This window comes from Solanum pennellii, chromosome 1, assembly GCF_001406875.1.
Source record: "Solanum pennellii chromosome 1, SPENNV200".
Classification (NCBI taxonomy): domain Eukaryota; kingdom Viridiplantae; phylum Streptophyta; class Magnoliopsida; order Solanales; family Solanaceae; genus Solanum; species Solanum pennellii.
In genome coordinates, this window is record NC_028637.1 from 94,054,732 (window position 1) to 94,081,820 (window position 27,089).

A 27,089-nucleotide genomic window follows, 5' to 3' on the forward strand; every position below is an offset into this window, starting at 1 on the left:
TATATATATATATTAAACTTTTATGATCATCATAAATAATTCTGGTTAATATATTTTTGATAAAATCTCTCATAAAATAACCAATATGATTTTATTGATTTCTCTGTCAATGCAAAGTAAACTGAATCAATTATTTTGTTTCATATTAAGTGTTCAATGTACAATTATGAATCAATAAGAAAGTAATTAAGTTTTAGTTGTATTTTTTTAAAATCTAATTACAAAACTATCCTTAAGCTTTGATTGTTGAAAAACTCTTGAAGAGTAATATTATTAAATTGTATTCAAAATTCATTAAAAATTATGAAATATTTTTATCTTAATTAAAGCATGTATATGTCAATACTCACAAGTCACGAGTATTGCCTATCTGTGTATCATATAATTAATATAATTAATTGATTATAGTAATCTAAATTAGTCAAAATAGCAAGAAAAATATTTTTAAAAATAGAAAAGGAAATGTAGGTTTTCCATATCACTTGGGATACTTCATCACACACACACACACACACACAGATATATATATATATATATATATATATATATATATATATATATATATATCATTTACAATTCTCTTATAATTTGTTATAGTCTTTAAAATTTCATTTTTTTTTTTTAGATAATTACCTTTTTACGGCGGGATATAAGTAAACATTTTACGTAATAATATTTACAAGTTATGTTTCGCTCTTCAAAAATGTAGCACAAGTTTGATTTTTAAAAGTAAAAATTAAAGATCAACTCATTTAAAGGATTCAAAATAAAGATCGTGCAACTGTCTCTCTTTTTCAAGGCAGTTGGAAATTTGAAATTCGATTTGTCTTTGGTCCAAACTAATTTCAAATCACAATAATTCCTTATGGGCTTCCATCCCAAAGTGGACCCTTTGGATTGAGGACCTGTATTTATTTGGGCCTAGAATTGTTGGGCTTGGTCCCACTTATTCAATTAGGCAATAAGTATTTTTCTCAGTTATTTCAAACTAAATTACAAGTATTTTTAAAAAAATTGAGAAAAATTCAGAAAAAACAAATATAATCGATATAAAAGATTTTATAGTTATATTAGCTATAGTTATGTTTGCTATGGATGCTGAGGTTTTTATATTTCGTTTGCAAATATACAAATAGGGTAAGTATATATGTAATATATTATGTATTTATACCTTCAGAAAATTTTCAGAATTGTGTTTGTATATTTCTCTTGTCAATATGTAAATAGGATAATTTATTATGAGTTTATCATAAATCATATACAAATAATTAGGGTAAAGCATGCATGTATAAAATTCTGGATTTATACAATCAGAAATCGAATTATACATATTCTAGATTTATATAAATAAGCCAGACGAATTATACAGATCGAGCGAATTATACAAATGAAAACTATAGCTACAGATTATAATTTGCTCAAACGGTAGATATAGTACATAATATAGTGCTATTTGCATAATTTTTTCAGAAAAATGTGTGTACTTCAACTGTACAAAATCATTAAACACTGCCAGAGAGATTACATGTTTTTACTTAAAGAGGTGGAATTAGAAGTAGAAAATTATATTTCCATTTTAATTTGCAGAATAATGGCTCAAGACTTCATTAAATGGTTTGTTTACTATCAACTATGTAATATTTATATATTTCATATAAATAATAAGGGTATTTTTTATATTTAACACTATTCAAATTCACACAAATATTGTCCATTTTGGCTCAACATTCTTCACAACCAATCTTTTACCTAGGATAATTTTTATTTATTTTTAGGTAAATGAAATGCTCCTTAGTTAGTGCAAGATTAACAACTAATACAAGCAAGGAACAGGAGAATTATATTATATTATAAAATTATAATAAAGTTTAATTATTATTTTTTCTTTAGGTCATGTGGACCAAAAACCCAAGTGAGAAAGGAATCATCTCTACCTTTGAATAACAACCCTAACTTTATTTTTTTCCCTTTTCCTAATTCCAATACAAACAATACTCAAAACTTTCAAACTCAATGTTTGCTTCTTTTCAAAAAGCAAGGTGGAATGGGATTACCCCACAACAACAAAAAGAAATGATTTAATAAAATCAAACACTTCTTTTTTAAGCTTATTGTGGGAATATCTAACTATAGTATATTGTTTGAAAATTGTTACTCAAAAAACAATTATATATTGAGACTAATCATTATAATCACTATAAGTTTCAGCTTTTATGGGATTGGTGAAGGACCAACTTATTGCCACTTCATGATATGCTTATTTAATTTAGATATTCCTTTTTTTTCTATTTTTACTAAAACAATAATGATGAAGAAATTATTTATGGACTTTTAATTTTAAAATATACTTTTCGTTTTAATTTATACGATAGATACTTAATCGAACATAAAATGTAACAAACAGAAAGAAAAATTAAATACTGTAAATTGAAATATAGAAAATCACACTCTCCCTGAGTAACGAGAGAGATTCTCCACACGAACGAACGACCCGCCAAATTCGAACTGACATAGATGAATCGGACCAATACCTATCAACCACCAATAAAAGGAACAATAATATATTCAACACAATATATATCACACTGTAATTAGTGAATAATTTTGCAGTGTTTAATTGTGTTCACTAATTCAATATATTTTTTGACTATATGATTTAAAACCCCTTTTGTGAGTGTGCCAATTTGGACAAGTTAAATGAGACAACACTTGTAGAAAAACAAAAATAAAATGGCACAACACTTTATAATATAATGTCCCACAAGGTACATATTTGAGGATGATTTCAAATTCACTGTGATTCCAGTATGTACCTCTTTTTGACCAGTCAATAATAGGGACAATTGTGAGTTTTGAGTGGAGGATCCTATAACTTCTTGCTTTATCCTAATATAATATTATTTTTTAATGATCGTGATATTTAAATTGATATCTACGTACGTTAATTGATTTTACAAGATATCTATCATGATTTTGTTAAAATAGTAACATAGTATAAATTTGTGACGCATATATTTTCAATATAGTTTGGAGATATTGAGTGAGAAATAACAAAATGGTATCTTATATGTAAGATAGATTCAATATAATCTCTTATAAATGTTTTTTGGAAAAATAATCCTGGTCTTTTAAATTAGCTAAAAAGTGTATAATTTCGTCTCCATCAAATATATTAAGAACTATGTATCTTAAATTTGACGAGAAATTGAAGAAAGAAATATTTTAGTTTATGAATTTAGAGGTGTAATTTTTATCTATTATGTGTAGCTTAGAGGTGCAATTTCTGTTAATATTGATACTTATATAATGAATTTTTTTTGTGTTATCTGATTCCTAGAAATTAATGGAAGCGTTTAAGTTACTTTTTAATAAATAAATTACTTTGATAATTTTTTCGAATCTAATATACAAATTTTGTTAAGTTGATTGAAACAAATTAAATATTCACTTTCAACGATTCCAAAAATTAAAATTGCTCATAAAATATATTTAAGAGATTACTTTAAAATAGCGGTAATCCCAAAGAGACAATTTTTTTGTCATTTTCTCATAAGTAGGGTAATGAATTAATATAACCAAACAAAATGGTCTTCTTTTTGTTAATTTTAAATTATTAGTATTTATTTGCACTAACATTATCTTAGTTTATTGGCTTACTGTACAAGCAAATAATATGCCCACCAAACTATACTTTAAGTATCACAAATGGAATAATTATTTGTTTATAATGTCCATAAATTTCTCTTGCCATGTAAGTCCAAAATTAGGTAAAACTATAAGAAAAACAAATATAGCATTATCTTTTAATTTTTCAGTAATCACCTTTTTAGTTGTTTATTTTGAAGAATGTTGTGTAATTAGCAACTCACATGTGATTAACAGTGTAGTCAAAGTAGCTAGGCACTAGTAAAATAAAATATTAATTAATATCATCCTGCCTATGAAAAGCACATAAACATTAAAAATAAATTATAGCCTCTGAAAATTGGAAATTAATTAAGCATTATGATATTATACTAGCTCTGCTAATTGAAACTAATAATTGACCTAATTAAGAATGTTAAACTACACTTAATTCTTTGACTGAAACATACACGTCACATGTGTAGCTTGCAAAAATATTTAATAATAATCAATCCATGGTAATTGTGTTCAAGAAAATTAAATAATCCCTGTTCCAATTTGTTTTTCTGATTTTAATTACTTAATATAAAGTTTAAGAAAATATATTTTTTTAATTTTTCGATTTTAACAAATTAAAAATATGTGAAACTTACTAAAATACTCTTTCATCTTCTATGCATTTGTCCATTGAAATCTATGATGATTGATGAAGGAGCTGTAATATCAACAAAAATTTATTTGCACTGGGTGTTTACACTAATTTAATGTAATTTTTATTATTACGTAATTTAATAAAATAAAATAAACTACAAATTTAAACATATGACGTGTATATATCGACTTGATATAAACGCCCGATGCGAATAAATTTGACCCGATGCATAGATTTATGCGAAATATGCGCGATGATTGTACAATTTTTTTTCTTTACGCTTAATTCTAATTTAATACTGGATTAGACAAGTGTTATGGTTCTTTTTTTTTTTTTTTGGGGGGGGGGGGGTTAAGCAATGGCAACTAGTGACTATTAATTTATTTTAATTATTTCTTTCCAAAATTATTCAATATGTAGCTATATTTTAATGCAAACATAAAATTCAAACAAAAAACACCCTAGCTAATTAAAACGCAATGCAACAGTCACAATAATATTTTCACCGTAATTTTACTAGTGAAATTCGAAAAACATAAGATGTATGTATATATAGTGATAGATATTTTATAATATACGAAGATTTTATATTGAACAGATACATTTGTTTATGAAAGAATATGACGGTTATGAAAAATCATTTATTCATGACTCTTATGAAAATTAATTCCTCAAGTTTCTATGAATATAAAGTCTCTCTTGAATTTAAATAAAGAGTTTTGTTGTATCATGAAGGAATTTGTTTATATCTCTTTAAAAAATTGATTACACGCTTCAAAATGATCCTTTTCTTCAATTTATATTTCCTACATTTTTAAACACGTAAAACTTTTTTTTCTTTCTTTTCCATATAGGTAATAGGGGAATAAAAAAAAAATCTATATAACTAAACAAATTAGTAAAAATTTTAACTCGTAAGTCATGATACTGAAGTATTAACTACTACCTCACAACGACATGATATTTCAAACAGAAAACAAATTGAAACAAAAGGCAGAATATCAATTCAATTTATAAATTTTATATCATAATTATAAATTCTAAATTTTAATAAATTGTATATATATACACGAAAGTAAGCTAAAATTAATAATTTCTGTCGAATCACTACCATTACTCCACCCTTACTTGGATATCTATGTATTAAAATTCTTTTAACACGAATATAGTGTTAAGTTATGGCTCTACACACTTAACTTAAATTTGAGTTAAAAATTAAAATTATCGAATAAGCTTATAATCACTATTGTGGTTCAGTACCCCTATATACTTTGAATGTTTATAACTAATTTAATTATATTAATTTTTTTATATATATAAATATAAAATTTAAATCAAAATTACTAATATCCAAATGTAACGTGTAACCAAATAAGCATAAGAAAAAGAATAGTTGAGGGAGCAGAGAATATAAATGACAGACTATTTTTGTCACCAAATAAAGATAGTGATTGGGCATGCATGCTCATAAGTCTTTTTCTTCTGTGTCACTCTTTTCCTTTTCACTTTATTTGTTGTTATTATTCAACTCCCTTTTAATTAATATATTAAAATATATTTTTGTATAATTATTGATACTTAAATATTGAATTATATTATAATTTAATTTAGCTCTAAAATGAAATATGACAAGAAAAAATACATTGAGGGAGTCATTTCATTTATACCTTATGTGTGTGCGATATTAAATTAGCATTTGACCATAAATTTTTTTAAATACTTTTTGCCATATATTATTTGAGTGTAAATTTTGGTGAAATATTTCACTATGTGTTTGGTCATAATATTTGTGAAATATATTTTTTTTATAAATATAATTTATATTTATAAGTTTTATAAACTATCAAAGTTAACTATAGGTTTGTATGACATAGCAAGATAGAAATGTGGACGTAATAAGATACATGACTTCTGCAACAAGTCAATTAGATCTTCGTTGCAACAAATAACAAATAGCGTACATCTATGACATTGGAGTAATGTGGTAGTTTGGAGTGAGTGCAACAAACGTCATTCCATACAATATACATCCTGACTTTATTATACTAAGTTGATTGTTCGTCATTTTCATCAACAACCATATCATCACTTTCATATTCACTGAATATTAATCACTGTTTTGATGTTTACGTAAAAAATTATGTAATATAACACAAACAAATACTACAGAGAATGTTTTTGTAAGAAATAAATATTCGGTCTGAAATTTGAATTTTTAAAATTTCTCAAATAATGAGATTTGACCCAAATGTTGATTTTTTCTAGTATTTGAAAATTTGAATTATTTGTCAAATTATGATAAATTATATGGACAAATACTATTTGCAAAATTCCCCCCCAAATTTTACTTGAGAAATCTATGACAAAACAAGTCATAATATTAGAGTTCACCTAAATTTGAATTTACAGTGAAAAATTCACATTTGAAGCAACTCAAAAGACTCAAACATAAAATATTTGATCAAAAATAAAAATATATTTATCACTCTATTACGATTCTTCTCAATTTGAATCCGTTATTTATTACTAGTAATGATCGACGACATATCCACAACTACCCTTTGAAGACTTGTGGTAAGTGCACAACATAGTTCATACATAAAAAGATGAGACTTTATAAAAATCAATTTGGGTCTTTCTTTCTATATTTTTAAACACAAATTCTATTAATTATTTAATATTTGTCCGCTTATAAAGGAGCAAAATCACATATTTAAATAAATTAAAAAAATTAATATACTTAATCAAACAACATAAAAAGGAAATTGAAATAAAACGTCAACTCATAAAAAAATCAATATATATATATATATATATATATATATATTTATATTTCAGTTCATATATTAATTACTTTGAGAATAAAATAAACAACTAATCGATTGAGATTACTCATCAAATCGTGTTTTAATTAAGAACCACATGGGAACTATATAGTGGTGAGACTATAGAGTCATTAGATTAGAATAGTGTTGTTATCAATAGGGTCCCATGTTTCTTTAATTAGGGCGGATGCTATCCTAAAATTTCTTTTTTTTTGTTATTTTTTTTAATACGATAAATAAACATTAATTAATTTTAAATTTTACTTTAAAAAAATAAACAAATTTTTATTAGTTGAATTTAATAGTAAAATAATTTACGATTTTAAAATTATTTTTATTTCATTTTAAAACATAAAATAAAAATAAAAAGATAATTATTGTAAAATAATTAATCTCTTAATAACTTATTTTTCAATCGAACTTGCCCTTATTCTAAAAATAAAAATTGTTAAACGTTAGGCTATATCTTACTAGTACATTTTTAGGTGTTTAATTTCTCACCACTTGTAGTTACATTTTTGGGAGAAAAATTGTTTCAATTCAAAAGTCAAATTATCTTTACTTTTACTATAAGCTAATATATAGTTACTACGTTTAGGTTTTCAATACACACCAATAGTCAATGCGTAGCATGAAAGTCAAAATATCTTTAGTTTAAATAAACATAAAAGTATCATGAATATTTTTGGATAAGGCTAAATAGTAAGAAATTTAAGAACTTGTAATATTTTTTTTATTTTAAAATAAAATATTTTTTTTATATTTAATTAAAAAGTGTTAAAGTTAAAAATATAAAAATATAAAAAAGATAATAATAACATAAAAAAATACCACTTTGACCAATTTTTTCTGACGAAAAAGATTTTTCGATACTTTTTATATGACATAATATAAAAAAGGTAATATTAAGAAATTGATGCAAAGAAATAATTTTAACCTTTTCAAATGCCACTAGATTAATTAATACATTGGAAAAAGAGGTACTCTTTTTTTCTTCTATAAATTTACTATTTCTCATATTTCAATTTATTTATTTTGCCCTTTTCTTCGACCTATTTAAAAAATAATGTTTCATTTTTATTTTACAATTTTTTAATTTTAATTTTTCACATGACATACATAAGAATTCACTTGTGAAGATTCAAATTCTTCTTTATATTTCTTAAACTCCAGATCAATTAAAACTTGACTAACAAATTGAAACAAAAGAAATAACAATTTCACTTTAAAATTTCATTTATATTATGAATTTCAATTATTTCTCTTTCATTCTTAAATTTGTTATCCAATCAAATACTACCACATAAATAAACACTAAAATGATTAAACATACTAAAATAAAAAGCATATATAGTGCAATTTGCATTGGTCCATTGTAATGTTATTAATGGGGAATTAAAATATGTATTTATAGTTGAAAAGGATGGAGAAATGGACATGACATAGAATAGAAAGAATGACTTATTTGCTTTCACATTTTCCCACTTCTTTCAATTTTTTCTTCCTCCTTTGAAAAGACGTGTACTCTAAAGAAGGAACATATATGGGAGTGGGCCACATTCCGACCATCAACAAGTAAATATTCTTTCATATCATCTTAACAAAAATTTACGTTTATAAATATATAAGCGTAATTAAAAATATATATTAATTTTCATCTTGAATTATATGAAAATGACATTAATTTTGAAACGAAACGATCCGCTTTTTCTAGTTTCTACCTTTTTATCACGCCATCAGTTCTCATTCTGGCCGTCGTTGTAGTTTTGCAACTTTTCTTCCTGCCACCACCTATTTTGAATTTTTTTAAATTTATTTTTCTCAAAATAAAACAAGAAACAAATATGTACTCTCCCAATTATTATTTGAAATAGCCAAATAGTTTTTTTAAATTTTTTTTTTGGATATGAGTTTTTTTAAAAAATATTAAAGATAAAATGTTGAAAATAAATAGTATTTAATAGAAAATAAAATAAGTTTAATTTTTTTTAATTTAAAGTAAAATTATATTTAATAAATTGAAACAATAAGATAGAATGAGGGAGTATTAACTAACTATGGAGATGCTTAAATTAACAAACTCAACTAATTAAGAGGGGCGGGAAAGAGTAGTTAAGTATAAAAAAAACATTATTCTTATTGGTTCACCCATTCACCTTTTTAGGTATTAAAATCAGATTAAATTACATTTTTAAGTATGTTTTAATCTTTTTTTTCCTATATCAATAGAGCGAAAAAAGTTCAATCATGGATAACAACCCACAGGCTACAAGTTCACTTTTTTTATAATGTTTGAAGCATATATTAAAATTTTGATTAAATTTAAATTGCATATTGCATGATTCATAACAGAGTGAAACTTCCAACATGATTTCATATAGAATTCAAATTCGAAACCTCGGGTTAAGTTTGGCGAATTCATTTTCTCTGCCTCTTTTTCCTTATTTTAATTAAAATAAACAAAACAGGACCAAAAAACTAAAATAAAAAACAGAGAATGACACTTTCACTTTATTGTATACCACCAGTATTCATATGATATAGTACAGTGAACACATGACTAAAGCCTACACAAATACAACAACACAAGCTAAAGGCAAAATCACCCATAATCCTCCTCCTCCAGCACCACCTAGTACTGCTAGAAATCGTTTTTTCTATTCAGCTATAGGAGCTAATAGCTTCAGCATTTAGTAATAATCAATCAATTCTCTGCCGCAGAAATCACTGTGTTGTCCACTGTGTTAAAGAAGAGAAGAAGTGTGTAGCTGGAGCTCTAGTTAAGTTTTATTTTTTTTGGCATTCCAAGGACTTGAGAGAGTAAAGAAAACGACCCAGCTGAAGATTTTTTTCAGATCTCTTGTTTAACCGGTAAAATTCTGCTTTCTTGATTTGTTTGTTGTTCTGTAATGTGGGTGTCGTTTTTTTTTTTGGGTTTTTATTCTGTCTGTTATTCTTAGCATTTTTGTGCAAAAAAAATTCCCAGTAGTGGCCACGTTGAATTCTTTATCACCCATAGCTGAAGCTAGATCTGCCCATGGTTCTTGCTTGTATATTTCCATGTTGGTGAGTGTTTAAAAAAACAGTGAAATGTGATGGGGGTGTGAGTGGGGGGGGGGGTTCTTAGAAGTTGATTGTCACTCACTTTGAGATTTAAGGTTTTATATTCAGAGCTTGTTGAGGGTTATTTCATACTGTTATTAATGGAACTTGTGGAAATTATGGAATGTTGAGGTGATTGTAAAAATAATATTTGCCTAATTGGGTGTTTTTGTATGACATCATGCATGTCTCTTTATAAAATGCCTTTGTTACTTGCCATATGTGAAGATTTTATAGTGACTAATTGAGATTGTGTTGGTGAAAAATAACCTTTTGTTATAGTGACTGTTTAATGAGACGTTAGATTCTTTGATGTGTTTGCATACTTGTCATCAAAATGGTCTTAGTATATTTGATTAGTGGTATAGTAAAGTGTGGGGAGGCGGTACTGATTTTTTGCGTTTCTGCAGAGTTTTCTTCTGGGGATGTACTTGTGATGATACATATAGTATTTGGAGATGGAAAGGATACCTGAAGTTAGAGAATCAACTAGGCAGTTTCCTATAGGGGCTAAGGTGGCACATACTTTCTCAACCTCCAAGAAGGAGGTTGGTATTAGAGGCTTTCGAGATTTCGACTTGGCTATTCCAATACAAACATGGAAAGGAAAGACCTCCTATCAGGAGGAAGAAGACCTGATGGTCGATGCCGGTACAATCAAGCGTAGTGATGATTCACTTGAAGATAGTGGCTCTACATCATTTCATGGGGCGAGTCATCCTCCGGAACCTGTTGATACAGACCTAATGAGACCAGTGTATGTACCAATTGGTCAAAAGAAAGCAGATGGGAAATGTCTGGTGAAAAACATATCTTTGAAGGGTCCTTTCTTGGACGATCTTTCAATCCGGATGCCAAATGTGAAACCAAGCCCATCCCTTCTTTCACCGGCAGAGAGCTTGGTTGAAGAGCCAAATGATCTAGGTGTAATCTCCTCTCCATTTACAGTTCCTCGTCCTTCTCAAAACACAGAAACCAGTCTGCCTCCTGATTCTGAAGAGAAAGAATGTATTTGGGATGCATCGCTGCCTCCAAGCGGAAATGTAAGTCCACTTAGTAGTATTGATAGTACTGGTGTTGTGAGATCTATGAGTATTGTCAACAGTTGCACAAGCACGTACAGGAGTGATGGGCTTATGAGTGATGGCATGCTTAGTGTGGACAGAAACTATGAGAGCACGAAAGGGAGCATTCGAGGGGATTCACTCGAAAGTGGTAAAACTAGCCTTAGCAGAGCAAGTGACAGTAGTGGACTTAGTGATGATAGTAATTGGAGTAACATCACTGGCAGTGCCAATAAGCCTCACAAAGGAAATGATCCTAGATGGAAGGCTATTCTCGCAATTCGGGCACGTGATGGTATATTAGGCATGAGCCACTTTAAGTTACTCAAAAGACTTGGTTGTGGAGACATTGGAAGTGTTTATCTTTCTGAGCTTAGCGGGACTCGCTGCTATTTTGCAATGAAAGTGATGGATAAGGCATCACTTGCAAGCAGGAAGAAATTGACCCGTGCTCAGACAGAAAGAGAAATCCTACAGTTATTAGACCATCCATTCTTGCCAACATTGTACACTCATTTTGAGACCGATCGCTTCTCATGTTTGGTCATGGAATATTGTCCTGGAGGAGATCTGCATACTCTACGACAGCGACAACCTGGGAAGCATTTTTCAGAATATGCTGCAAGGTATGGAATTGTTATCCTTATCTAGAATATACAACAGGTATATATTAAGCAAAAAAAAGAACACAGGTAGATAATCCTTCTTATAAAAGGCTTTCACATGTAGTCCTAACATAAGCACAATAAACCTCTGGTCACTTTGACATTCCTTAATCCTTATATGGTATTAACTCTCTCTTTCCTAAGTGAAATTCTTTATCTGCCACTAAATGCACCTTTACTGGCTTACAAAGGACTATTTCTTTTCCCTTTCCTCTTTTTCTTGAGTGGGTTGGTGTTGGCGGATAGAGGGTGTATTGGTGGAAGGAGATGATTTTTGCCACAATGAATGTCTCCCCTTTTCACTTATCCAAAAAAACAAAAAGATTGTTTCCAATTTTCTCTTACTGGCAAATAGAGAATGCTGAATATCTGATAAAATCCTTGAACTATGTTTTATAAGAAAAGTTATGTTGAAGCAGTGATTTAAGCTTCCAAAGAGCTCAGTTTGTTCACCGTCTTTTCTGTACTAGGTATAAATTTTGTCCCTGTTGTGTCCCTGCCTGTTTTTTTCTTCAAATCTGTGTGAGAATGTTAGAGCTTGCCTAGTTTGACATCAAAGTATGTGTCATTAGATTATATCCTTTATCATTATCACCTCTAGTTCATGTTACTTGAGATTTGTATTCAAAAGCTGAATAAACTTCATTTTGATCTCCCCAAAAAAGAGATTATTCGAGTTCACTCTGGTGTGAGGATTATAGAGCTTTAGTTTCTACATTGGCACTAAAAAGAATTCAGAATTTTTACCCTTGCATTTATGTTTAAATTTTGAGTTCTTTAATCAAACTTTAACTAACCCCCCGGTTTCTGCCACAGGTTTTATGCAGCAGAAGTTCTATTGGCACTTGAATATCTACATATGCTTGGTGTAGTGTACAGGGATTTAAAACCTGAAAATGTTCTTGTGCGTGACGATGGCCACATTATGCTTTCAGATTTTGACCTCTCCTTAAGATGTGCAGTTTCACCTACGCTCATAAGGACCTCATCTGATGATCCTTCTAAACGAGGAGCTGCATTTTGTGTGCAGCCAGCCTGTATTGAGCCCACAACTGTATGCATGCAACCAGCATGCTTCCTTCCCCGTTTATTTCCGCAAAAGAGCAAGAAAAAAACACCTAAGCCTCGAGCTGATTCTGGGTTTCAAGCTAATTCAATGCCTGAGCTAGTTGCGGAACCTACTTCAGCACGGTCAATGTCATTTGTTGGTACTCATGAATATTTGGCCCCCGAGATTATCAAGGGAGAAGGCCATGGCAGTGCAGTTGACTGGTGGACATTTGGTATTTTCCTTCATGAACTACTCTATGGAAAGACCCCTTTCAAGGGATCAGGAAACAGGGCAACTCTTTTCAATGTAGTTGGCCAACAACTTAAATTTCCAGATTCTCCTGCAACCAGTTATGCCAGCCGTGATCTGATACGTGGCTTGCTTGTTAAAGAGCCTCAAAACCGGCTTGGGGTGAAACGAGGAGCAACTGAGATCAAGCAGCATCCTTTCTTTGAAGGTGTTAATTGGGCTCTAATACGTTGCAGTACACCACCAGAAGTGCCAAGACCCGTGGAGCCGGACTACCCTGCGAAGTACGGGCAAGTGAACCCTGTTGGGGTTGGCAATACCAGTAAAAGAGTGGTAGGGGCAGATGCAAAGTCTGGGGGTAAATATCTTGACTTTGAGTTCTTTTAGTTTTAGGAAATAGGATTCTTGTATCAGTAATATAACATTAGTTGATCCTTCAGCAGTCAGCACTGCTTTCTTCTAGTTATTATCATTTGTTCAATTGATGAACTGCAATACACAAGAACTGGGAAAAACTCACTGGCCAGTGGGTTGTGTGAGAAAGGTGGAACAAAATGCCTTGTTATTTCCATGTATTAGGAGCTAGCCAAAGACTATAATGAAGAAGCATTTGGATATATAATACTCCCTCTGTACTTATTTACGCGAGTCTCGTTATATTTAGTTCTTCCAAATAAGATACTAATAATACACAACAGATAATGCATGATGCACTCTACAGAACGATCTCATAGATATATCTATTGCTACGATTATGTTCATCGGTATAAGCACTCTATTGAACGATCTCATAGACATATCTATTGCAATGATTATGTTCATCGGTATAACGTGTAGTTTTTTATTGCAATGATTATGTTCATCGGTATAACGTGTAGTTTTTTATAATAGCAATAACCAATAACTACGACAACAATTATATCAGGTGTAGATTGAAAAAGACAAATTATATACAAATCTTATCCTTATCTCGGTAGAGAGGTTATATTCGGAAGATCGTCTGATCAAGTTTATCTACTTCAATTTGCCTAAAATTCTTAGGGGTTATTTGGTATGTGGGATGGGATAAATAAAAATATTTTATGACTTGAAGTACTCTGTGAATATATTTAATCCACTTTTTATATGGGATATTAATCCCGTCATTTTAATATAAATAATGAGATAAACTGTTTCAAAATTAGTTAATACCCCAAACTAAATATGAAATAAAGTTTATTTCAAATTTTATTATTCTCACCCACGTACCAAAAATTAAAAGTCTTTTTGATTATTTTTTTTAATTACGTATAAAAATTAATTTTTATAATTTAAACGCCCGCCCAATTATTACATGTATGTACAAATTTAAACAACTATTCAGTACATAAAGTAATATATAATTTTTCTTACAATTAATCCCCAAATTAACACTGTACCCTAAAACTTCCGACGGCATCGACCACCAAACCCTCCGGCGAACTATCCGGCGTGGGCTTTCTTTCCAACTGAACCAACGGGCTGTCGTTGGAATCTGTTCGCTGCTCCTTCCTTTTCCCTTCTCTGGTAATGTTCTCTTCTTTTAAAAATATGGTGCTTTCAATTTTCTCTTTCTTGCGTTTATTGAGTGAGAGAGGGAAGTATTTGTCTTCAGTTTTATTTAGAGAATCGTTAACATTTATGTAAGATTATAATATTTGTGTTTGAAATCACAAAGAGCTGGCACAATCCTATCTTACTGCTTTGAGGAAGGACGATTTAAGCTTTTGGAGTGAATATTGAATAGCTAATTGTTAGTTCTATATGCATCTGAACTGAAGTATGAAGAAATTGTCTGTCTTATTGATGTAGAAGTATTTAGAACTATCCGGTAATTTGCTAACTGAGTTTGAAATATTAAGAAGGAAATGTATTTTCTTTGCTTAGTTAATCACTAACTCTATTCTTATCTTTTAGCTTGAATTAGTATTAACTTGATCAAACCAAACTCTAGTTTAAGCACTACCGATATAACTTATTTTTTCTATTTAAATGTTATGTAATCAAATCTGATAGATAATGATATTTTGATGGTATTGTAGGTAAAGCAAATGAACAAGGGTAGAAACCGGTGAAGACCTTACTAAAGAATATTGGTTGATCATTGGCAAGAACTTTCATTATTTTTTAAAAACTTCGTTTCATTTTTTGGCCCCTGTTATTTTAATCTTTACCTTTTCTTCTTCTTTTCCTCTTTCCAATCTATAACTTGGAGTTGCTAGTCAATGAAAAGGAGCCTCGCTGGCGACGGATCACCGCCCATTGGCCTATGGAACACCTTCTTCGGAGTAATTTGGAGACCAACAATAACAACAATCCTCAAGCTATCTTACAAGCTCTCTCTCTCATCTCTAACCCTTCCAACTCTGACTCCACACTTTCATCCATTGCCAAAGTCTTAATCACCTCTCTGAAATACCCGAATCCTAAGTCTAATTCGCATCGTTTTATCCACCATCACATTCTCCGCCTCTTTTCTCTTCTTTTACATCGCTGTCCACATCTCCACCATAACCTCATCTCTGCCATCCGTGAATTCTCTCTCCTCCCTTCAACCTCCACAAGATTACTTGTTGATGCCCTCACATGTCTCTCCATCTCAGATAGTAACGTTAATGATGAATCAACATTCCTCTCTCTTGTTTTTCGTCCTTGTGTTTCTGTTCGTCATTGGTTACTTTTAAATGTGAGTAAATTTGACATACGGCCGTCGGTTTTGCTTACGGTTCTGCTAGGATTTACAAAGGACCCCTATCCGTGTATTCGAAATGTTGCTTTGAGTGGATTAGCTGATTTGTGTGAGTGCATTATTGTGGAAGATGAAAATCTCATAAAAGGTTGCTATTTTCGAGCTGTTGAGCTTCTGTTTGATTCTGAGGACTTGGTACGATGTTCTGCAGTTCATGCGGTAAGATTTCCAAGTGCTAAATAAGTCCTATGTTTACATGTTACCACTTGAAATGTATGTATTATTTGTATGTCAGTAGGAAAGGTATAGAGAACCTATAGTGTTAAAGAATCCAAATTGTTTACTATTGGCATGAAACATGTGTAAATGGAGCGAAATGGATATTGAAGACTTATATGACAGAACCAAGTAAGTTTCGATAGCGGCATAATAGTAGCAGTAGTTGTATGTAAGTGCCACTAACCTGATAAAAAAAATGTAATTGTTCTTATTACTTTAGGTTATGATGAGGCTATTGTTTTCTTTCTATTTTATATTTGATAAAGTATGATGGGGATTTAACTAGAAAGAGGTTATTTTGTGATTGAATATGAATTGTTCTTGGCCATTTTCAGTGGAACTTAACTATATATTCTTCTTGGGTTAATTTTGTTGCATTTCTGAATTTTGGTCGTATCTAGGAACTAGAAAAAAATAAGTGTTGTCAAGTACTGGTTCTTTTGTGCTAGAAATAAGTTGAGAGGGTTAAGTTGTTAGTTTTCGACAACTTAACTCTGATTTATAAAATTTCTTTGACCAAAGATTTTTGTGGGTTTTGCACTGATGAAAACCTGTTAGCATATAGTGTAAGCAAATGGTATGAATTATACTATTTTAATATTCTGCAATTAATACGTTGAAGGTTGATTTTTTTTTAAAATTGGTAACTTTTTACGTTGAAGGTTGATTTTTTGGTGTAAGGTTCTTCCTTTAGTATTGGGGGGTGGTTGGGGCGAGACGGTTGTCTCTTGAATTAGAATTTCCTTTTTTATTCTGTGGCTGGAGAAATTGGGAAAAGCTCCTCATGCTCTAAGAGGCTGTTTGGTTTAGACACTGGGTATACAAGGATTAGTAATGTAGCGATTGCAATGCAGTGATTAGTAATGCAAAGGATATAATGTACATATCTTTTTTTTGGAGGCTTAATTTGATATATTGCAATTTCATATTTTATAATTTAAATGTGTTTTGTTTTAAGGCAAAATAAAAGTTAAAATATTTTTTAATCCATACATCTCTATTACAAATACCTGCATTCCTATTCCATATTCTGTGCCGGATAAAAGATATATAGATTCGTACATGACTTATGCAAGTATGATTTCGGAGAAAAACAAAAGTAGCAAATCGAACATTGCATTAATAATGCTGGATTTCATGTGGAGATTAGATCTCCTCTCTAGTGCAACCAAACAACCCATACAGGTTTCTTGCTGAAATAAATGTTGAAGTTGTTTTAAGGACACAGAGTTGCTGTCCAACCGGTTCATTTTTGTGGACGCTTAATCGTACAAAATGCTGCATTAAATTTTATCTGCTATAGGAAAATTATAGATCAAAGATTTTGATTTTCCTGCTTAGAGGACATTTATAGTCAATGACATTCATTTTACTCCCGTTGCTTATCCAGGTTAGTGCATGCGGGCAGTTGATTGTGGCATCTAAACAAGAAAGTAAAGGGGACTGGTCTGATGCATTATTTCTGCAGGTTTTTCTTCTTCTCATCTGCCTAATTGGGTTTCACATGGAAGTCATCTCTGTTAATATCTTACCCTTGCTTTCCTGCACTTGAAAATGGGTATATGGTATTTACCTACATGGAAGAAAAGAAGGAAAACAAGAAGTAAATTAATGATTATTTTGATGTTTGTAGAGGTAGATGGCACCCAAATCGAGCTGCTGTAGAACAATCTACAAAATTTTATAGACTTAATATTCGTAATGAGTCATTTGCATTTGCATTTGCTGAATTAGGTTCTGGAGGGGAGATCAGAAGAAACCATTGGAGATACTTCTCATATTAATTTAACAACAATGTTGCCATGAGGTGTCTGTGTCTTGGCATGAACATCTCGTGAATCATAATTGTTTGAAACTGAATTAGCCAGCGTGTACTCTCTCTCTCCCTTCTCATTTTTAGAATTTGTTTCAATTATACCTGGTAAATGCTTCAAATGTTTTAGAATAAGATGTTAAAAATAATGTTTTGATTTTGTTTTTGTGCAATGGCCATATAAACTATAATGCAAGATATCTTTTTGACTGACCTTTTTCATTCTACATGATATGCTTGCAGCTATGTTCAATGGTGAGAGATATGAGTGTCAAGGTCAGGGTTGAAGCTTTTAAGGCCCTTGGGAAGATTGAAACTGTTTCTGAGTATATTCTCTTACAAACGCTATCTAAGAAAGCTTCATCTATAACAAAAGAAATGAATTTTCCTGGCCAGTACTCTGAGACATTGTTCAGGATACCAGCAGCGAGCGCTGTTCTTGCTTTTCTACATGGACTGGAGGATGAATTTGATGTGGTAACGATTTCTTCGTTTGACAAGTTCTGAGAGTCAATTATTATTTCTCTTTCTCTAATTTAAGAAACTTTTCAATAAGGAATATGCCATTATAACTCCCTTTTGTTTAATTGAAGGTAAGAGTATCTGCTTGTGGAGCTTTGCAATCTTTAGCAATCCATTCTGCTGATTTTTCTAATATGGTTGTGAACTTGTTGATGGGCATACTTAATGATGATTCAATGGCTGTAAAATTGCAAGCTTTAGATACTTTGCATCATTTGACAATGTTTCGCCTTTTGAAGGTTCAACAACCACATCTGCACATGGTAAATCTTTGATTCATATCTTGCTATCTCGTTCAAATTTTACACCTGGACCATATCTTGCTATATTGCTGCATGTAGCGCTTGTTTTCCAGCTTAATCCAACATGGTACAACTTATTAACTGTTGTTGGGATAAACTGGTTAAAATTTCTTCTCATCTTGATCATTCCCTTCGCAGTCTGGTTAAGTTTTGATGTATCCCTTTCTTCATTTTGCTGTGCCCCTTCAGAGACCGGGAATTTGATGCTTTTCTCTTTTTCATTCAACTGCTATAGCTACTTAATAAGGAAAATGTTGACTACTGTAGTGTAGAAATATGTTATATTGTATTTGCTTCTACTTATAAGGAAAGTATTGACTATTGTAGTGTCTAAATATGTTCGATTCTATTTGTTTCTGCTCATTTGAAAGGAAAGTCCACTGAGATTTCCTCTTGAACTTTTATTTTTTATCTTGCAGTTTCTTGGGATTCTACTAGACAGTTGCAGCTTGATAAGATGTAGAGCCAGGAAGGTACTAAAACTGACAGAACTGCCGAGCTTGGGTATGTTCAAAATGTGTGTTGATGGACTTATAAGAGATTTGGAATTGTATCCTCAGGTATGTTGCAGAAAGATTGTTTCACATTGCTATTCACTGAGCAGTTAAATCCAAAATCATGGTTAGGGTGCCAATTGCGATTGTCATTCAATATGAAGTTCAAAATTCTCAAAGGAATAGCAACCCATTTTATTCTTTCTGATTCTCTCCTTGTTGAGAATTCAAACAAGAATAGAATCCCATTTACTCTTTAAATTAACTCCCGCCAGAATTTTCCAAATTTTGGTAGCCCATGTTTTGATTTTCCATTTGCTAGGAGCAGCATTTTGGAATCTCGCTGAAGCACCCAAGTAATATCTATGGGGGGTGGATCTAGAGGGTCGGTTACGGGTTCACGCAAACCTAATAGCTTACAAACTTTGCCTGAACCCTATATATATATATTTAGAAATATACTGAGTTTCTATGAATAGTTGACCTGAACACAATTATTATTGTAGTATCAACTTGAGTTCGTTGTGTGAACTCAGAAGCTTCAAATTTTGTATCCCCTCTAAGTCTCTATGCAGGTAGCCGATCCTAGACTTAATGGAGCTTGTCTGATTCTGAATCTAAGACACATGAGCGGTAACTCAATTTCATACAACCTTGAACCTCTCTTTCTTCTGTGACCTTCTCTACAAATTTAATGATTTTACTACAATAGTCTTGTTATCCCAGGTTTTTCCTTTTTCTTGAACAGTCATTGCAGATCATTTCCTTCATTTCACAGACATTACTCTTATATACCTTCCAAATAAATGAAATTTTGGAAGTCAAAACAGGAATACAGCTTATTGATATTCTTCCACCTTTTGCAAATACTACCTCTCCCTTTAGATGCCCGCTTCATATAGTTGCAACAATCACGCCTCAATCCCATATAAGTACGGGTTGGCCAAATGATTCCTCATTGACATGTTTCCTCGTTTAAATTCATCCAAGGCCAACACTGTAAAAAAAGATTGCCTGGTGTATGAAGCATCTCACATTTATGCAGGGTCTTGGGAAAGGCCGCACCTCATACCTTGACTCAAACATCAGTGGCTAACTCCCAACTTGAGTTGGTGACATATAGGTAACATGGAGATAATTTTGTGTGATCCAAGTTGGCCACTTGACATAATGAGTGGGAGGAACAAAGAGAAAACGATTAAACTTTGTAAGATTTCTTTATAGTGGTTTTTTACTTTTTTCCGTATTATTTGTTTTCTTTCTTTTTCTTCTTCTTCTTCTTCATGAATCTGGATTTACTGCACCACCACCACTTTCGATGGCACCATCTCCACCACAACTCCATCCATTCTTCATAACTACAACCCCCTCTTGTGAGTTCACATGTATATACTAAAATTCATTCAAAATAGAGATAGCCACATTCCTCCATCTCTCACCTTCACTCTGATTTAAATAGATTCCATAGGAACCACCACAAGTAATACACCCCTTCGTAAAATCATTTCCTTGATTACAAATTCAATCCCAAGAACGATACACATCAAAACTATACTAAAGAGTACTCAGATACAAAATACTATCCCTAAAAGTTAAAGAAGCACATCTAATTGTCGCAAAATTTTACAATTTATAGGAGCCGTACCCCATATCTTCTTCAAATTGAAAGAATCAAAGCCAACACCCTTTCAACAGAAGAGTACTCATCTCATTTTTTAGAAGAGGAGTAGATATGATGGAGAAGGAGCCAGGAGTGGTGGCGGTTGGTAGTGTTGGGGTCAAATGAATGGCTATGATGTTTTAGTGATGGAGAAAAGGGTGAAGGAAGGTGGTTGTGGGATGGTGTGGGTGCACAATAAGGAAGAAGAAGAAGAAGGGTAGACAACTGGTTCTCAGATGCTTTTTATGCAATTTGACAGGAGAAACAAACAACCACCTTTTCTTGCATTGTAACTTTACCAAGCAAGTCTGGAATTTATTCCTTGGCATTTCAAATCTGAATTTGAAAATGCCAGAACATACATCAGAGTTGATAGAGAGCTGGGTAAGGAGAGGAGGCAGCAAGAGTCAGAGGAGATGGTGGAGGTTAATACCATCGTGTATGTGGTGGTCAGCAGTGTTTTGGATGGCAAGAGGCGACAAAAGGCGACAAGGGCCTGCCTCGCCACGAGGCTCGCCACTCGCCTTTTGAATTAAGGCGCCAATTAATACCAAAATTAAAATTTTTAATTGCACATATAAATATCCAAAATCTTAATAGCAATAACATATATTAACAAATATTTAAATTTAAAAACTAATAGTGAACAAAACACCGAGTGAGTGAACAATCCTGTTTCCTACCACACTGAAAACCGAGCACAATAGTGCGTAAAAATAGAGAAGTGAAGTAGAAGAAAAAAATAAGAGAAGAATTAGAAGAGAAGAAGAAGAAACATAGATGGCAGCAGTCACGAAGCGGCGAAGGAGCAGTAGCCGCGAAGTCAGTTGAAGAAGATGGTCGCGAAGTCAGTTGAAGAAGAAGGTCACTAAGTCGGTGTTTGCAAAAAGGAGGCAAACACGAAGGGTTTGCGACTGAGGAGAAGAGGAGGCAATCGAAAATGTGGAATGTTCCCAAAAAATCCTAGTTTTGGCTTTTAATTATAAATCAGACCTTTAAAAAATTAAAAAAATAAAAAGGCGGCGCCAGCCTTGTCGCAGAAAGTCGCCAAAGGGTGCCATAAGGTCGCCATTTTCATCCTCGCCTCGAGGCAAATAGGCGAAAGATGACTCGCCTCGCCTCGCCTTATCGCCAAAGGCGAAAAGCGAGCGCCTTTCACAACATTGGTGGTCAGTTTGGAAGGAAAGGAATGATAGATGTTTTGAAAGTAGATCCAATTCCATAGTATCCTTACATTTTTTGTGTAAACAGTTGCTTATAGTAGATACAGACGAGATTGTAGTTTTGATAGGATGCTTGTAACTAACACTTTTTGGTGGTGACCAACATGCCTTTAATGCTGAAGAATACAATCTTATCAATTTCAAAAAAAAAAAGAAGAAGAAATAATATGGTGTTAAGCGAGAGAGATTAGCAGAAGGAGGAGGGGAATTGACATGAAAAGTTATCTTGGGTGAAGTCAAATAGTAAGAAAACCATGTCCTCGATAGCATCCCCACATACTTCATGTCACCGTACACTGCCTAGTTCAGTGTTGAAGCAGCTAGACAAACTAAGGTTTCTTATCGGAGGTTAATAGTCAGACTCACAAGTTTTCATTGGTAAAATGGATCAAGGTCACAAAGCCAAAAGCACAAGGAGGCATTGGAATCAGAAATTTGAGACTATACAACAAGAGCATGCTAATGAAATTGTTATGGAGATATGGTCATGAAGATACAACAATTTATAGGACTGTAATTGATGCCAAGTTTGGAACCCACAGCCAGTGGTGTTCATGGATGCATATTAGTAGCCACCATATAGACTTCTTCAAGAATATCTCCTATTGAGTTGATCCTCTGAGTGGCCTTGGAAGCATGTCTGGAAGATAACACCTTCAAAGGTCACCAGTTTCACTTGAATTGCTTTTTGTGAAGCAACTCTAACCCAGGACAATCTCAATAGAAGACACATTGCCTTAGTCTACAGATGCTATATGTGCCTCCATGATTTAGAGTGTCAACCATCTGCTTTTACATTGCTCATTTGCAACGGATATCTAGAACTTTCTTCTTTCAATTTCTGGTCTACAGTGGGTGACTCTACATTCTATCAAGGATGCATTCACACGTTGAGTCTTTTTTGGAGAGCTGAGAAATCCATCAAGAAGATCCGGCGAATGATTCTAGCAGAAAAATTTTGTTATGTACGGAATGAAAGGAAGCACAAGTGCTGCTTTATGGGATTTCAACTTCAATTCAGTCAGTAAAATCTAGATGTCAAGTTCATTTGTCCAGTTGGTGCTCAGTTCCCTTGTAAATAGTGGTTGACAATTTTTTGGACTTCGTTAGCTCCTTGGTTTTATTTTAGACTTTATTATCTTATGGAGCAGAGCTAACCAACTTTTGTATCTTCTTGCTCACATAACATCTGCCTGATGCTTTTTCAATGGCAACTCTTTACTTCTTCAAAAAAAGATGGAAAATAAGAAAAAATATAAATAAAAGGGAATATGATCAATCATTGATTGATATGTGATTTACACCTTGTTAAAGTTGGGGTTGGTTGAGAAATGGGGTAATAATATCACTTGAAACTGGTTTGGGGGAATACAAGGACCCTCACGAAGTTCCAGTATCTCTTTGGAAAAAAGGGTTCTATTTGGAGGGGATATGTACACCATTTCTTCTATACTTATGCATAACTTTTTTAGGATAAGCAGATTTTTTCTTGAAATCCCAATTTGGGGATTTCATTTATGATATTTCCTTTTTATTTTTTAGTAAGATAGTTTATATGAAAAGCTAGGATACAATTGTTATCTAGTTATTTTTATGAATTTGCTGTTTTTTCTAAGATTTTAAAATCATTTTCAGGATGAAGCCGAAGTTTTTTCTGCTTTATTCATGATTGGTCAAAACCACGGAGAGTTTTTAGTCAGACTGATTAATGAAGCTTCCCAAATGGTAAGTACTGATCCCTGTAGATCCTGTACATTACCTCTTTTTTTCAACATCTAGTACATTAGCCCATTTGATGGTTTTATGGACATTTCCATTTATTAGTATGCTGAGCTTCTTTATGGGTTTAAGATGTTATGAGTTCTATATGTTAGCCTTTTCAACAAATTGGCCAGACCTTTTAAATAAGTAATCATGTTGAACATGAGCATTTATATTTGTTTAGTTTAGCAGTTTAGATTCTAAAAATCGACATCGACATTGCTAGCTTTATATAATAGGATCTTCCTGTGCTGTCAGCTCATATCTTTCACTTTGTGAGTATTTCATTTAATTTGACTCCATTATATCTTCTATGTAGGATACACGTAACTAACAAAAGTGAAAAGTAAGTAGGGTTCTTTGGTAGGAGGAGTCTCATGCATGACCCTATCATATCACAATACATGTGTCAAGGTGAACAACTTATTTTGGGTGGTGAGAAATGTGCAATAGGTCATTTTAAAGGCCAGCATCTTAGACATTTTAACTGCACATGTAATGAAATCGAAGAGCTTAGATGTTTTTGTCATGCATAGCTTTTCCAGTCAAAATTTAGGCTTTCTTTCTGGTGTTGTGAAATTTTGAAAATGCCCAATGTTAATCTTCTTGTTCTTTATATTTTGTCAATTTCACTTATACAAGTTTTTTCTGTCACCATCTAATATATGCACAGATAGAGCCCTCTTCTGGAAGCAAGTTGGGTTATGACAATGTGAGGAAAGCTTCATATCTAGTACTCGCCACCTCTGCTCCAGTATCAATGAAGCAGCAAACTTGCAGCATTCCACCAAGAATGTTCTCTTATGCAGTCACACTATTAGGGAGAGTCTCTCACAGTTTCGCAGATATAGTTGACCAGAGAACATTTTTGGCTTATCTTTCTTGTTGCAGTAGATTCACATTTGTTTCTGCATCAGAGTTTTTTAAAATGGAAGAGCATCGTCTGTTACCTCATCAAAACAATAAAATGGAAGAGCATCTGGAGGAAGGTGATGTGCAATTGACACAAAGACGTGAAATCTCTGAATACGACATTTGGAGGAAATTACAACTGAAGGAAGCGGAAAGCTCGCTTTTGGACTTCCAGGTTGAGCATTGTAAAGATAGAAATTGTGTGAATATCGTCCTTCAGGTGGTAATAGACATTTGGCCATCACTGAAACTTGGATTGATCAATGAAGTAACTTGCACACTGAGGTAGCAATTCTCTAGTAGCAATATGACCACCCTTGAATACAACTGTTATTTATTTTCTTTCATTTTATTGTTTTGAGTACTTGCAGGATCCTATTATAGTTTATAGACATAGTTTACTTCTTCTGCAATGGTTGGCAAATCTTTTCAGACATATCTTGCTTGTTGTCAGTTGTAAATTTTAGGTATATTCCTGTCAAGTTATCAAATACTATATCTGTTGCTAATGTTACTCAACTGTATGGTTTATGCAGGAGTTTGAAGGCAGAATTGGGAACGAGATCAAATCACAATCATAGGGGTGAGTTAGTGTTTGCTTTGCAATATATAGATGCCTTGGAACAACTTGGACACTTGTGGCATCACTTGGTGTTTTCCAAGGAGTTTTACTTCCATAAATGGGGGAAATTGGAGTGTTCTTTGAAAAAACTGGACAGATGCCTGAGGGACATGAGATATAAGTTAATAGGTTTAACCAAAAAGGACAATTTTCTTATCTTAGAGTTAATAATTGCAAACAGTATACTGACGCTTTGTAATATGGAAGCCTGTGCGAATACTCTAAAGAAGTTACAGTCTGTCATGTCTTGTATTGAACATATTTGTGGAGAAGAATCCACTGAATCATCCAATTTTGTGGTTGAAGTTCAGAAGTCATTGAGTGAGATTGACACCTCTAGTTGTTCAATCTTGGACAATCCATATCTCCTTCTGAAGTCTCTAGAGCATTTCACTCCAAGAATGGTAGTTTCGTCAGGGAATCTCAAATATATGGAAGCTGAACTGCAGTGTCAAGGCAATGAATTTCAAAATCCTCTTCCTTTCATCTCTGGGCTGCCTGTTGGTTTATCTTTAGACATCAAACTCAATAACATCTCGAACGAGAGTAGGTTGTGGATAAAAATGAGTTGTGAAGCGAGTCTAACTCAGTTTGTTTTCCTTGATTTGCATGAGATCGAAGGAGACGATGAAGTGAGGAAATTCACATTTGTCGCACCCTTCTACCAAACCCCCAAGGCAAACTGTTTCTCATTGAAGATCTGTATTGTTCTAGAGTGCATATCTGACAGTGATCAGTTGTTCAGGGGCTATGGAGGTCCTAAGCATGAAGTTGTTCATCTTTGTGAAGAAAAAGAAGTGTATTTTTCCGTTCAAGTCAGGTAATTGTGTTCCAGTTTGATCAAGTGTGATCCAAAGACGGCTATAGTTTTCTAAATTATGGTGCTCATTGTCAAATGCTGGTACACTCAGTTGCTGGATTTATACAGGTTTCTCCTTATCAAGTAGTAATGACCATGGACTACCCATAGAACCGAGAGTTCTAAGCGAGTAGAGCGATGAGTGCTTCATTTTAGCAGGTTGCAGAGCAGGAGTAGGAGTAGCAAGGCACTACCAAGGAATTTAGTGAAGTGCAGAACTTAAGAAATTGAACATGCTTAAACTGGTATTCATTTTGATCATCTCGGTATCGAGTACATTGTTCTGAGAGTTTTAGCTATCGAAGGATCCCATGTTGTATAGTGTATACATGAAGTTGAAACTGATATGTAGCTTTTCGAGAATGGATAGATTATGAGATGAGTTTGTAAAGGAAAAAGAACAAGAAATTATATTGTGCAGCTCCAATATTTGTACAATAGAACTTTTGCTAGTGAGCTTTGTGCCTGATACTCTTAAATTACACTCCATCCTATCTCAATTTATGTGAGCCAATTGGATTACCACATAGTTTAAGAAAGAACGAAGATTTTCAAAACTTATGATGTCAAACATGTCAAAGCATAGGTGTTATAACACTTTTGAAAATTGTAGTTTAAATATTTCTTGTCGTTGGTAATAACAATAAATACAGAAAATTGTTTCTGTATTTAGAAAAGGATCATTGAATTATTCCAAAATTTA

General features: G+C 32.4%; 2 protein-coding genes across 3 annotated transcripts; both read left to right on the plus strand.

The window, feature by feature from the left end:
* Positions 1-9,602: 9,602 nt before the first annotated feature.
* On the plus strand, positions 9,603-13,927 carry LOC107008346 (serine/threonine-protein kinase D6PK). Its single transcript, XM_015207338.2, has 3 exons — positions 9,603-9,972; positions 10,614-11,893; positions 12,749-13,927. The coding sequence occupies exons 2-3, from the start codon at positions 10,662-10,664 to the stop codon at positions 13,617-13,619; spliced, it is 2,103 nt and encodes a 700-aa protein (XP_015062824.1). The 5' UTR covers positions 9,603-9,972; positions 10,614-10,661; the 3' UTR covers positions 13,620-13,927.
* Positions 13,928-14,601: 674 nt separating this feature from the next.
* Positions 14,602-26,886, plus strand: LOC107008479 (protein SIEL). Of its 2 annotated transcripts, XM_027915578.1 has the most exons (10): positions 14,602-14,777; positions 15,293-16,158; positions 17,609-17,686; positions 18,275-18,508; positions 18,625-18,816; positions 19,275-19,415; positions 23,868-23,957; positions 24,667-25,190; positions 25,442-26,347; positions 26,456-26,886. In XM_027915578.1, exons 2-10 carry the CDS (start codon positions 15,520-15,522, stop codon positions 26,472-26,474), a joined length of 2,823 nt encoding a protein of 940 aa, XP_027771379.1. In that variant the 5' UTR covers positions 14,602-14,777; positions 15,293-15,519; the 3' UTR covers positions 26,475-26,886. The 2 variants fall into 2 exon arrangements, with proteins under 2 accessions (XP_027771379.1, XP_015063018.1); XM_015207532.2 differs by having other exon boundaries at positions 14,603-14,777; positions 25,442-26,886.
* The last annotated feature ends 203 nt before the right edge of the window (positions 26,887-27,089 follow it).

Bases quoted from the DNA above. Each gene is read 5' to 3' on its own strand.
- LOC107008346 (XM_015207338.2), top strand. From the start codon at position 10,662: ATGGAAAGGATACCTGAAGTTAGAGAATCAACTAGGCAGTTTCCTATA. The intron at 11,894-12,748 runs GTATGGAATTGT...TTTCTGCCACAG, and splicing joins TTTTCAGAATATGCTGCAAG to GTTTTATGCAGCAGAAGTTC.
- LOC107008479 (XM_027915578.1), top strand. From the start codon at position 15,520: ATGGAACACCTTCTTCGGAGTAATTTGGAGACCAACAATAACAACAAT. The intron at 23,958-24,666 runs GTAAGTACTGAT...ATATATGCACAG, and splicing joins TTAATGAAGCTTCCCAAATG to ATAGAGCCCTCTTCTGGAAG. The intron at 25,191-25,441 runs GTAGCAATTCTC...TGGTTTATGCAG, and splicing joins GAAGTAACTTGCACACTGAG to GAGTTTGAAGGCAGAATTGG.